At 44.6% G+C, this 14,465-nt stretch overlaps 1 protein-coding gene across 11 annotated transcripts in view; it reads right to left on the bottom strand.

The window, feature by feature from the left end:
- The window catches only part of ATP9B (ATPase phospholipid transporting 9B (putative)), a 252,976-nt gene that overhangs the window by 126,297 nt on the left and 112,214 nt on the right, over positions 1–14,465 (bottom strand). For 9 of the 11 annotated variants that reach the window (XM_053902858.1, XM_053902856.1, XM_053902864.1 and 6 more), the window contains 2 exons: positions 12,099–12,179; positions 195–270 (listed from right to left, as the gene is read on the bottom strand). In XM_053902858.1, the coding sequence (XP_053758833.1) occupies positions 195–270; positions 12,099–12,179 (157 nt within the window). The remainder of the gene's footprint in view (positions 1–194; positions 271–12,098; positions 12,180–14,465) is intronic. The other 2 variants (XM_053902859.1, XM_053902866.1) reach the window with 1 other exon arrangement.

Raw genomic sequence — 14,465 nt, 5'->3', positions numbered from 1 at the left:
GCCCCTCAGAGTGAACGTGCCAGGTGGCACACGGGCCACAGCCAGCGCTGGCCTGGGACGCACAGCCCCAGGGCCTGCCCCCGGCCCCCAGAGCATGTTGTTACGGTCCCCGTGTGGGACAGGCACTTCCAGAGACACTGCGCAGAATCTCCCTTGTGTGAGCGTCCACGCTAACGTAAGAGCTTACTTCTTACCTGACGCCACAATGGTGTTCGCCCACAGTGTATTTTCTATGCTGAGACTTTCGTGAATGGGCGGGTCACTGTCTTCCTGTTCAGATAGAAAAGGAAGAAAATGGCAAGTTAGCGACTTTTTTACGTTAGATATCCACAGTGATAAACCCGAGTGCACAAGCCGGCGCACTTACTGAGCGCTGGGACGCACTGCAAAATAAAGTGAACAACGAGGGACTCTAGACAGGGGATTCTGGGAAGACGGCAGAGCAGGGGCCCCGGGAATCTCTCCCCCCCAGATGACAACAGCAGGGGCGGAACCTGTGTGATGGGGCTGCTTTGGAACTGTGGACTCTGCCCGAGGCCTGCCACGTGTCCGGGAGAAGTAGTCGATTTTGGTCCATTCCAGCTCGCAGCACAGCAGCACCTGCCCGTCCCGCGCCCCAGCCATGTGGCAGGCAGCCGGGCACGTGTTTCTGGAGCAGCCCGCAGAAGCCAGGTGGACGAAAAGGACCCTGTCCCCCAAATGGCAGGAGGCCACGCTCTGACCACACAGGTGCGGACTCAGAGGCTGGCGGCCATTGCTGTCACCCCTCCAGCTCGAGTGACTTCAAGGGGATAAGTGCCCTCTTATCCCCCTTTTGTTTTCCACTTTTCCCCTTTCGGGAGCCACACGTTAAAGACTAGGACATTCCAGAACAACTGCACACATGGGGAAAAAAACCAGCAAGTGACCGTGCAGGCCCAGGGAAAGGCTCGGAAAAGACCTGAGAAGACATTAAATGTAGGCCGACCCCCGGCACAGAGACAGTCTGTAATAATTAAAATAAACCAATAAATATAATGACTAAAAACCCAGCAAAACCTGAGGGAGAGATTTTGCCTTCTAGAGTTACCACATTACTATCTTAAAAAAAACAGTTTCAACAATAGCAAGGCATTAAAAAATATAAATAAAACAACTCAGAAAATGACAGCTGATTAAAAGGAAAAATTACAAATCAAGAGAAACTATCCCTGAGAAAGACCTGATGTCAGATACACTAGACAAAGACTTTAAAAGAAAAGTACTGAATAGGTTCCAAGAAATGAAGATGTGGAGAAAGCCAAGAAAACAATGTGTGAACAAAATGTAAATTATCGACAGAGATAGGATACCCCAAAAGAAACCAAAAGACACCAAAGAGCTGAAAAGTCCAATGACTGAAATGACAGTTTCCCTGAAGATTCACGGCAGATGTGATGAGGCAGGGGGGTCAGCAAACCCGAAAACAGAGCAACGGAAAGGACCGAGTTTGAGAAAGAGAATGAAAACACGTTGAGGAAAATTAACAGGCCTGACGGACTGTGGGGCACCAGGGACCAAACCCATAAACGGATCGTGGGATCCTGAAAGGGGAGGACGCAGTGAAAAGGGCAGAGAACACATGTGAAGAAACAATGGGTGAAAACACGCCGAATCTGCTGGAAGTCGGGAATGTAAACACTGCAGAAGTTCAACCACATCCAAGCAAGATGAACTCAAAGAAACCCACAGAGACACGTTGGAACTTTGTCTTCTAAAAGACAAAGACAAAGAGAGAATCTCGCAAGCAGTTTAAAAAAAAAAGCGGCAGCAGCAGCAAACCATCACACACAAGGGGCCCCCGATAAGGTTATGTACAGATTTTTCATTAGAAATTTGGGGGGCCAGAAGGCAGTGTGCTGACTGATTCAAAGTGCTCGAAAACAGCCACAGCCACACGCACGCACACTCACGCACACGTCGGCCAAGAATCCTAGACCCAGCAAATCTGTCCTTCAAACGTGAGGGCGACATCAACACCTTCCCAGACAAACAAAAGCTAAGACGGCGTGTGAGCGCTGGACCTCTCCCGCAAGACCTGTGCCGGGCGGTCCTGCAGGGAAGGGACGGGACGCCGTGACTGGAACATACACGGAGAAGTAACACCCCAATAAAGACAAATAGGCAATTATAAAAGCAAGTGTTAGCATAACGTGCTTGGTAGCTGCCCTTTTTGTTCTCTATGCGATTGAGGAAACTCATACACAAAAGCTAGTATTGTCACTTTGGTCTGTACTTCCAAATCTTGTTTTCTGCATTACTTAAGAGGCTGGTGTTAGGAGAATTATTAGCTTATGTTTTTAGGCACAGAACACATAAAGAGGTAATTGTGTGACATCAGCAAACACAAGGGAGGGGAAGGAGCCATACAGAAGCAGAGCCTCGGTATGCTATTGAACGTAAGTTGGTACAAATTCAAATTGGAGTATTATATCTTTTAGGATGCTAAATGTAATCCCCATGGTAACCGCAAAGAAAACAGCTATAGAATATACACAAAAGGAAATGAGAAATTTAAACGTTTCACTACAAAAACCAACTAAATACAATAGAAGACAGTAATGTAGGAAATGAGGGACAAAAAACCTACAAGGCATTTGGAAAAAAAATGAACAATGACAGAAGGAAGTCCCTTCTTTTCAGTAATTACTTCAAATATCAATGGATTAAACTCAACAATCAAAAGACAGAGATTGGCACAATGGATAAAAACACATGATCCAACTCTATGCTATCTACATGTGGAGGCTCACTTTACATCCAAAGACACAATGAGGTTGCAAGTGAAAAGTATGAGAAACATATTCTATGCAAATAGTAAGCAAAGTAAGCAGATGCGGCCACAGGAATATCAGACAAAATAAATATTAAATCAAAAAAGGTTACAAGAGACATTTTATATTATTAAATGTTCAATAGGGCAGGAAAATTATAAACTGTGCATCTAACAAAAACTATAAAAATATATGAAGCAAAAACTGACAGAATTTAAGAGTATTGAAACAGCTCAGCAGTAATAGTTAGAGACCCCAGTACCCACTCACAAGTATGGCCCCAGTATCCCATTCACAATTGTGGCCCCAGTATCCCACTCACAATTATGGCTGGAACCATCAGACACAGGTAAGTAAATAGAAAACTCAGCACAATAAACCAACTAGATCTAACAGACATACAGAACACTCCACCCAGAATAGCAAACACATTCTTCTCAAGTGAACACGGACATTTCCCAGGACAGACCTTATGTTACCAATGAAGTCTCAACAGATCATCATATGAAGTATCTACTCCAACCACGATGAGATAAAGTTAGAAATCAGTAACAGAAAATTCACAAAATTGTGGAAATTAAACACTTTTAAACAACGAATGAATTAAGAAGAAATCACAAAGGAAATTAAGAGATGCTCAGACACAAATGATACTGAAAGTACAACTTACAAAAACTTACGAAGTGCAACAACGTAAGTGGTGCTAAGGGGGAAACTGACAGCGATAAACGCTTATATTAAAAAAGAGGAAGCTCTCAAATCGATGACCTCACTTTACAATTATGGGACTAGAAAAAGAATAAACTAATCCCAAAGCTAGCTGAAGGAAGGAAAAAATAAAGATGAGAACAGAGACAAATGAAATAAATAACAGAAAAACAATTTAAAAAAATGAATGAAAGCTGGGGCGCCTGAGTGGCTCAGTCAGTTAAGTGTCTGACTTTGGCTCAGGTCATGATCTCGTGGTTCATGAGTTCAAGCCCCACGTCGGGTTTTGTGCTAATAGCTCGGAGCCTGGAACCTGCTTTGGATTCTGTGTCTCCCTCTCTATCTGCCCCTCCTCTGCGCTCTCTCTCTCTCTCTCTCAAAAATAAATAAACGTTAAAAAAATTTGTTTTAAATAAAAAATTTCAAAAAAATGAATGAAACCACAAGTTGGTTCTTTGAAAACATCAACAAAATTGGCAAACCCTTAGCTAGGTGGACTAAGAAAAAAAGAAGACTACTCAAACTACTGAAATCAGAAACCAAGGTGGGGACACCGCTACAATTCTACGTTAATAAAATGATTATAAGAGAATACATTAGCACCTGTGTGCCAAGAAATTTGATGAAATGTGTGAATTTCTAGAAACACAAAACCTCCCAACACTAATCATGAATAGAAAATGAGAAGAGAGGGGCGCCTGGGTGGCGCAGTCGGTTAAGCGTCCGACTTCAGCCAGGTCACGATCTCGCGGTCCGTGAGTTCGAGCCCCGCGTCAGGCTCTGGGCTGATGGCTCGGAGCCTGGAGCCTGTTTCCGATTCTGTGTCTCCCTCTCTCTCTGCCCCTCCCCCGTTCATGCTCTGTCTCTCTCTGTCCCAAAAATAAATAAAAAATGTTGAAAAAAAAATTAAAAAAAAAAAAAAAAGAAAATGAGAAGAGACCTATATCTAGTTAAAAGACTGAATCAATAATAAAAAATCTGATACAGAAACACCCTGGATCCAATGACTTCACTGGTGAAATATACCAAAAATTTAAAGAAAAAGTAATTTCCATCCTTCTCCAACATTCCAAAACATTAATGAGGAGGGACATCTCCTAACTCACTCTATAAACCCAGTGCAACCTTGGTACCAAAGCCAGACAGAGACATGACAAGAATAATAAACTAGAGATCAATATCCTTTATGGTCACTAATGCAATAATCTTGTAATACTAGCAAATAGAATTTAGCAAAATATTAAAAGGATTATACAGTATGACCAAGCAGAATGCAAGGTTGGTTCAAAATATAAGCCAATCAATGTCATACCTTACATTAACAGAATGAAGAAAAAAAATCCCCACGAACATCCCAACTGATGAAGAAAAAGCACCTTTCAATACCCTTTTATGATTAAAAAAAAAATGAATTCAACAAACTAGGAAGAGAAGGGAACTACCTCAACATAAATAAAAGCCATATTAAGGGCATTTGTTGGGATGAGCATGGGTGTTACATGTAGGTGCTGAATCACTGGGTCCTACTCCTGAAACCAATACTGCACCGTATGTTAATTAATTATACTTGAATTTATACAAATTTAAAAAATAAAAATAAAAGCCATACATGAAAAGGCCACAGAGACTATCATCCCAGGTGGTAAAAGACTGAAACCTTTTCATCAGGATGCCTACTTTCACTGTATCTATTCACTTTGGAACATAGTACTCGAAGTTCAAGCTACAGCAATTATGCAAGAAAAAGAAATAAAAGCCATATGGGTAAGAATATGTAAAATTACTTGTCTACAGATAATATGACCTTAAAAGTAGAAAACACTAAAGATTCCACAAGAAAACTCTTTGATTGAACAAATGAATTCACCAAAGTAGCAGGATAACACAGTCAACACACGAAAATGACTTGCATTTATATACACTAACAGTGAACAATCTGTAAAGTGAATTATAAAAACGATTCCTCCTAGCACCAAAAATAATAAAATATTTAGAAACTAACTTGAAAGACCTATAAAATAAAAATTACAAAACGGCTGAAACAATGTAAACAAGACATAAATAAATGGAAACACATCCCACGTCCATGGATTGGAAGACAATATTGTGAAAATGTCAATACTACCCAAAGTGATCTATAGATTCAATGCAATCCCTCATCAAAATCCCAATGACCTTTTTTTTGCAGAAATAGAAAAAACCCTCCAAAAATTCATATGGAACCCCAAGGGACCCCAATATCCAAAAACAATCTTGGAGGGAAAAAAAAAAAGAACAAAACTGGAGGAATCACACTTTCTGATCTTGAAACTTACTACAAAGCTACAGTAATCGTAACGCTGTGGTGCTGCCATAAAGACAAACACGAAGACCAATGGAATACAATGAACCCTTGCATATACGGATAAATAATTCTTGGTGAGGGTACCAAGACTTTACACTGGGGAAAAGAGTCTTCCAACAAATGATGCTGGGAAAACTGGATATCCACTTGCCAAACAGTAGAGCCACCCTTCCCTAATACCACGTATAAAAGTAACAAAACGAATCAAAGACCTGAACGTAAGACTTACAACAACAAGAGCGTTAGAAGAAAACACAGGACAAAAGCGTCCGACTCTCGACCGATGAGGACATGATGCTGAGTGAAATAAGCCCGTCATGATTAGACAAATACTGTAGGATTCTAGTTACACGAGGCGCTTAGCCAAAACCATCTCAGAGACAGAAAAGAGAATGGTGGTCGCCAAGGGCTGCAGGGAGAGGGAATTGGGAGTTAGCGTTCAGTGGGGACAGACTTTCAGTTTTACGAGATGAAAACAACACGGAGGTGGATGGTGGTGAAGGCTGCACGACACTATGAACCTACCTAACGTCACTGCATTGTACACTTAGAAACGCTTAAGATGGGGGGACGCCTGGGTGGCTCAGTCGGTTAAGCGTCCAACTCTTGATTCGGGTGCAGGTCACGATCTCGTGGTTTGTGAGTTCGAGCCCCGCACCGGGCTCTGCGCTGACAGCGCGGAGCCTGCTTGGGATTCTCTCTCCCTCTGCCCCTCCCCCGCTCGTGTGCTCTCGAGTGTGCGCTCTCTCTCTCAAAATAAAACAATTTAAAAAATGCGTCAGATGGTAAACTTTATGTTATGTGTGTCTTACCTTAACAAAATGAAAAAAAAAATCACAAAAGTAATGGAAATTTAAAAACGAAATTACAAGTGGGAAGAATTACTTTAATGAATTCATTTTTTGGATATTTAACTTCAATATAAAGTAATTTAAAATTTTCACTAAACTACTACATGTTCTCATTTCTCCACAGAGCAAACTAACATTATATCTTCTAATACGTAACTTAATAACACCACAGCACTCCTGGGAAATTGTAAAATATTATCACAGATATATTATAAATTAACGCATCGACATTTATTTAGTAGGTGTGGCCAAATAAACTCCTTGCCTGGCGCTAAGGACACGGGTTATGCTTTTCAAATGTATGTATACTCAGGGGAGAAAAAGTGTATCTGTGTTTTATTTTAAAACTGAAACATGTATGTGTCTGTCTCTGTAAAGGCAACAGTTGTGTTTAATTTCTCCTTAATATTATTATCACACCAGAGACTTTCCATCGAACCAAATCTCAAGTTGAAGCTGCACGTTAGCAATGACCACGCGTGGCTGTCAAGCACAGCCACGTGCCACAGTCACCGCAGCAGTAATGCACGCTCCAGTTATCTTTATATTTTCGCGTTTATGTTCAAAACCTAAAATAACTGTCTAAAATCTGGGACCTTTTCCCCTTAATCTGAAGTCCCCGTCTATAAAGTATTGTAACTTTGGCTATGGAACATTCCAGAATAGGGAGTTACAGAAGTCCACAGCCTTGCACCCAGAAGTTCCGCGGGGAAGATGTCCAGGGTGGTGGCCAACTGCCTGTACGTCTCCAAGAAGTGACAGGTCCTCCGCCATCCTGAGCGCTGTGTGTCTCCCTTACATAATGCCACTCTCTGTAGAAGTGCTTTCTATTAAAAATTGATAATCTGCTGTAGGGATATATACCTTAAGATCACAAAGAAATCAAAATTATTTGGGAAGGAGGAAAGAAATTAAAATTGTCAAAGGGGCGCCTGGGTGGCTCAGTCGGTTAAGCGTCCGACTTTGGCTCAGGTCATGATCTCGTGGTCCGTGAGTTCGAGCCCCGCGTCGGGCTCTGTGCCGACAGCTCAGAGCCTGGAGCCTTTTTCGGATTCCGAGTGTCCCTCTCTCTCTGCCCCTCCCCCACTCATTCTCTCTCTCTCTCTCTCTCTCTCTCTCTCTCTCAAAAAACAAACAAACAAACAAACAAAATGAATGTAAGAAACAGAGGTTTATGCTCCTGGTGTTTTCCTTCTATTCACTCATCAAACCATTTCGAAGTGATATAAATTCTGGCCATTTTGCTAATCACATGGAATATCCTTTCTAGATATTTGGTTCTCTAATATAACTGATCCTCTGATTTATTCGTGAGGCACAAAATCTAAACCAACCTGACAGTTCCCAGAATATGTCCCCTAGAACTGCAAACATCTGTCAGGTGACATACCGGGACTTAAATTTAGTCCAGGGACGGGGCTCCACCCACAGGTGCCTCGCAGGCACGCGACGCGACAGCAACACCAGCAGCCGGTCGGCCTCCTCGATCCGAGCACTGCGTTCAGTGTCTCCCCTCACTGCTTTACGTCACCCTAAGAAGAAAGCCACCCCCGGACACAGAAGTTTTCTCAGCCTCCAGACCCGGATGCCGTGCAGGGTTCAGAACACGGGTGGCTGCCGTTCCTTAACAACCCACTCGTTTCAAGAGCCGAGGCGGGCATTTAATGCTGCCTCAGTTACACCCCGTGTGAAGAGGAGAGTCCATTCGATTCATTCAAACACGTGGGGTGTCTAAGCAGAGCCCACGCTCGGGTGAGACACCGCAGCCTGGGGTTCTTACGACGCCCAAGCATATTCAGCCCTGTGCCTCGGGGACTCCAAGGCCCCTGCTTGTTTCTCCCACAGGAAAGTGCCAGGCTGCCACGTGGGCCCGTTTTTACAAGCAGCGTAGCCGTTCCAAGTAGAGATGACCATTGCCTGAGAAATGAATAGCCCAAGAAAACGGAGTTTTGCCTTGGGCCTTCATGATTTTACAGAAAGAGCATCAACTTTCAAAAGAGAACTAGGTGGCGTCTATGCATCAACTGTTTCGTACTTGAATCTGTAACTGAACTGAAAGGACTGACTTCCGATCCATTCAGAGATGGTCTCAGAATGCGACTCTGACAGACACCGTCAGACAGAAAGCTCTGTTAGTCTCATTCCTGCTTCCCAAATATGGTCCACATAGCACATCTTTAAATTATGTGTTCATCTGGGCATTTCAGCCACAACCTAGCAAACTGAGCCTATAACTTGGGTCAATCCTGCCAAGTGCTGCCTCGCACACTTATCGTTTAAGGTGTGAAACGAACGAACACTTTTTAATATGAACTCTGACTCACTTCCACTGCCTCGTGGCAATTGCTATGCTTATCTAGGCAACCACGGTGGTGACCCTGACCTTCCGAGCACGGAGCAGGCGTCCCCGTGGGTCCAGGAAGTGACTAAGACAGCAAAGGAACGCGGAGCCCCTCCCCCAGGCGCGCCCGTGAGGACCCTCGGCCGTCCGGCCTCAGCTGCGCGGCTCCGCTCCTCCTCCTCCAGGCCGCCCGCCTGCAGCTGCCAGTGCGCCCGCGACCGCGCAAGGACCACAGCGTGACCGCGGCGGTCTGCCACTCTTCCGGCTCCCTGATGACGACGGAAGTAGGTTTAAGCATGCGTGCCGCTGCCGGTCGCCTGGTACGGTGTCCCCCGCTGCGTCAGACCCGAGAGGAGTAAGGGCCTTAAAAACTCCACACGAACCACAGGCCATCTACCTAAACTGCAGAGAAAGGTTCTGCGCCATTCCGTTTCGGGAGTTTCAGCCGGCTCTCCCTCTACGTTTCCTCGACTATCTAATCATGTGAACGCATCAGTCTCTTTCTCTCACAATTGTGCGTGAACAGCACGGTATCTATGCAGTTTCAATTCTGGATAACGAGGAAGGACTTTAAACTTTTTCTAATATCAAGAAAACCACTGTAAGACATAGCTCCTTACCAGTCTCACACAGGACAGAATAAACACTGGGAAGATGGGAAAGAAACGATCTCCGAGGAACTTTCTCCCCGGGTTTCTGCCTCCTTAATGTTACAGTTTGCCAAGATGAAATTTGCTTTGGGGAGGGAGAGAGCAAAAGGATACCATTTGAGGCTGTTTTTTCCGCATTTAGCAAACAATAGAAATTTGCTTTTTAGAAGGGGAGTATTTTGACTGGAAGAGACCTGAACAAGGACGTGTGCTCTGGTTCTAAGAAATTACAGCAGAAAACGTATTTATAAAGAAGCTTGAATGGTGTTAATGGCCCACAAACATTGCTACTATTTCAAAACTGGCTAGTTTTAAACTCTAAACTTCAGAGAGAATTGCTTGGTCCTGAACAATAAGCAAATCAATTGTGCCACTAATAATGACACGAATCATTTCTGTAACTCAGAATGTCACACAGCGAGCAGCTGAGGTCATCCTGACATGACTCACAAAGCGACGACCAGACTCCGCGCAGGCAGCAAAGTACGTACTACATGCACTGCCCCAGGGCACGTGAATTAATTTGCTCTGATTCTTATTTAATTACTCAGGCTGATACAAAGCGTATATTGTTTCCTCTGTGTATCAGGCTCTGAAAAAGGAATCTAAGCAGGTATCACTTCTTCAAACGTTGACTTCATACTTCAGTAATTAAACTGGTGAATTCCATTTTCTGGTGGCGAAACCAGCTACTCAACACGGTTTCTTTCTTTCCTCCTTTTGGAAAGACGCACACAAAAATGACAATTTTTCTCCTTAAACAACCCAGAACGTGACGACGTATCTGAATGGAGTGAAACAAAATCTTGTTGGAAACACCCAAAGGAGACCGCGGAAGGCGGGTGGTTGAACCACGCGTATCAAGAACGTGCCAGAATTCACACGAAGTACATGTAACTTGGGTGAACCGTGGCCTTGATGAAGTCAAAACCCCGAGACCAACCGCCCGTGTGGCGCCCTGGCTCTGGGGCAGACCCTGCCATTCTGGACACTTCTCCTTACAGAAAACTGCAGTTTGCAGTCTTTTCCTTCTCCCAGGCGTGCGGCCTGATCGGTCCGGGGAGGCTGGGGGGACATAAATGCACGTGACTGCCCGGGATCTTTTACAAGCACCAATGTCATCCTCTCTAAGCTGGAAATCCTGAAACGGCCTCTTCCTTCTTTCGACCAGACCTTGGGGATGGAACCTGGCTGCCCTTCCCCATCCTTCTTTCCCCCACCCCGCACGCTCACTCGCGCACACCCACGCTCAGTCACACACTCCGCCACGCACCGCGTGAACTGCGCTTTGCAGCCTGGTCGTGTTCGGCCACACTCTCGCACACTCGCACGGAAGTCGGTGTGATTCCACACATCGTCTAGCAGACACTTCCAGCTCTTAGCAAGTGGTAAGCAAGACAAAGCTGGGAACCAGGAAGGAAGACAGCAAATAATTTTCCAAAATATTAACAGTGGCTAAGCTAATAACTCTTAATTTATTGTACTAATGAAGCCCTTTCGTCAGGCTTTTTCTCACATGTGCCAACTCGTCTTTAACTAGAAGTGCTTTTTTCCATAAATATTTTTGCAAAAACACGAAAGATCTTGGTTTTCTCCAGACCTCATTATACACTTCCTCATGTGTCTCCACCAACATTTCGAACATGCTCTTCTCACTGAAGCACATGTAATAACAAAGTTACAGAACAACGACCATCTCCCCCACAGGCACGCCTGTTTGCATTCCCATAATTTGCCCATCGTCTGACACGTAGTAAGTGCTTTCCCAACAAGGACACCTGCTCACCTGGTGTGTGACCAAGAATGAAACGAAGCTGACTGCACCAACAGAAATCTTTGTACAACAATTGCACCAATTAAAAGTAAACTCCAGTCAGGTACTAAAACCCCTTAATTTTTATAAGGCATTTATAGTATCAGTGTAAGCTGCTAAATCCAAAGTTACTGAGTCGTCCAAATCCTATCAAATAACTGGGGAGAAGGGACTTCGAGATAGAGTAAAACACCTCAATACTGAAAAGGGAGTTCAACGAAACGCACGCGTCTATGTGAGCAAATGAACACGCACATGCCCATCCACACACCCGCTTACTAAAATCAGGCGACGATGTGGCTATTCTAGTGTATTAACTATAACACAGAGTCGAAGCTGAAATGGCAATTTCAGACTTCATCTTACTGACTCCTAGTATTTTCAGGGTGAAGACCTCTTCCAGAGTAAATATGCTAAACAGAAACACGCGGAGACTGGATACATGGAGATTTGAGAACTGGAAACATTCTCTAGGCTTTCCCGCTTCAGTTCAAAACTTCTGTTTTAATTCTCTGAGTACTCTTTCAAATGTAAGGTTTGCTATTTTTAACTTATATGCACAATGAATATATTTGTATTTAACAAAAGACTTAACTTACCCTGGTAAAGGTGCCTTCAAAACTGTGAATATCCAGTTGTGGCTTCTGAGCATAAACATAAGCACTGATTGAAAAAAGGTCCTGGAATACAGAATATCCGAATTAATTACACTATAATTAAGTAAAGTTACGTGTAAAATTTTCAATTACCAACTAACATTTGTCATGTATTGTTATCAAAAGCGACGGCCGATCTTCCTGTATTTCGTGCTCACGTATTGTTATCAAAAGCGACGGCCGGTTTTCCTGTATTTCGTGCGCCAACTCTATGGGTCAGGATGCAAGGGCAACTAAGAGAAATCATTCATGAGCTCAACAGACGAGCGGCAATTTCTCTTGATTCTAACACACCGCTGCTGCTTAATGACAGGTGTGTGTCAAAAGCACGTGGGCGATACTTACACGACACCTACCGCCTGCGGCTGCCCCACGGGCCCAAGTTTAAAGGCGAAGGTATACTTCCCATCTGTATGCTTTGAAGTTTTGTCAGACCGTGTGTGAGTATTTAGGAGTTAGTGGGTACCAAAGAATTTAGTGAGATTTAAGTAAAGCTCACAATTCCGCAGAAGTTTTATAAAACAACCTAGCAAATCCTAGATTTGTTTACATGCTTTTCTTTCAGCAGCTACTGCATTTGCTATACACAACTGCTTTCCTTACAGCCATGAGCGTGGTGCATTTCTCCCATGTGCCTGAACCACATCCCCATGATCTGTATTTGTAAGACTGTACGGGAAGGCTTCAGCTATCCACACATCATAGCGACTTTCCCAGAACTGGGGTTGAAGTAGGAAAGAAATGGTTTAGGATATTCCATTCACTGGCAACACGGAAGTTTAAATAGCTAAGTCTCCAGAGATAACATCTTAAGCACCTCATTTTAAGACAATTATAAAGGTATGTCTGCTGACTTAGTTTAGTTTTTAAAACTCTCTCTGTATATAATTTTAAAGTTATAATAAGTGAAATGTACTGAAAACAAATTTCAAGTTTTTAATGGTGCATGATAGTTTTTACTGGGAGATCACAAAGGGTTTACAACACTGGAAAGTTCCTCGTCTGTTTGGACTTTGGCAAAACCAAAACCCACATGGGACTCTGACTGCACTGGGCACCAGACGGCCCAGGGGAGAGGGACCTCGTTTTTGTTCTGTGTGGTGACACCACACACCCTAAAGTGCCCAGCATATAACCGACACTATAAGACAAAACCCCAAAGCACACATCGTAAGTTTGTTACCATCTAAATGGGCTAGTCTATTTTTCACACCGAATCACGTGAACACAAATAATATTGTACGTGGGTGAGTTATACCCACGAATGTAGATTACGTATAGCCGAGTTCTTCAGAGTAAACTAATAAAGGTCTTTTAGTTCTTGATATTTCACTTGTGTTTAAAAATATAATCTTAATTGGCTATCAAAAAGCTGGACAAGTACAACACTACACAGAAACTTAAGAAATCTGTCCTTACGACGGGCCTGAAACGTCAAGGACACAGCAACAAGGAGGCCCAGAACCCCAGCCTGCTGTGCCCCACACGCCTCGGCAGTGCCCTCACCTCTGCGTCCCCCCAGACCTAGTCTCCCTGCCGCCCTCTGAAGGCAGGCTGGCTTCCCTTTCGGTTCCGTGAGCGATCTCCTCAGCAGCGGCAGACGGCACAGGCGCCTGAGGATAACTGAAAACCCTCAACCACAGTCGAACGCACTTCTGAGTTTAAGGTGAATTCTGTAGTGGAAACGCGGGTTTGATACAACAACCCAGTGAATACGGAAACAATTCGTGGAAAAAGAGAGAACTAGCCACTCACACAGGAACACGTCAGACTCAAGCTCACTGCACAGGAAGGTAAAAGCTGTGGGCGGTGGACCTTTGACCAGGGTGGGCTTCCCGATGGGACCCCACGGAGGGAGGCCGGAGGGACCCCTGCTGCGCACCTCCACCTTGCCCTCAAACTGTCCTCGGAGCAGGGCCGATGCCGGGTCTGCAGCACAGCTCTCACGGCCCGGCCGGGAAGTCGCATCATTTGAAGCCTGGACTCACAGACCCCACGTGCCTGCACCGGACTCCAAGCTGGATGTGACGCTGTCCGCCAGGGCTGTTCCGACCATGGCACGAGCAGTGCCACGCCGAATGCAGGCAGAGGCTCGCAAACACAGCCTGGAGCTGCAGCCGGTGCAAGAATTCAGACCCTTGGGAGGGATGTTAACCACAGAAACCACCTGGGCGTGGGCTGGGCCGGGGTCGCCTGAGCTGCCCACGATCAAGGGCCGGTGCTCTGGTGGGCCACGTGAAATCAAGATGCTTCTGGTACCAACGTGCGACCCCTGCCCAAGCTCCAAGGGGACGGCCCACCCCTCCTGGT

The sequence above is a fragment of the Panthera pardus genome, unplaced genomic scaffold (genome assembly GCF_024362965.1).
Source record: "Panthera pardus isolate Hobbes unplaced genomic scaffold, ASM2436296v1 HiC_scaffold_15, whole genome shotgun sequence".
Taxonomy (NCBI): domain Eukaryota; kingdom Metazoa; phylum Chordata; class Mammalia; order Carnivora; family Felidae; genus Panthera; species Panthera pardus.
Note: the sequence above shows the minus strand (reverse complement) of the source record. Positions and strands in the feature narration are given on the sequence as shown.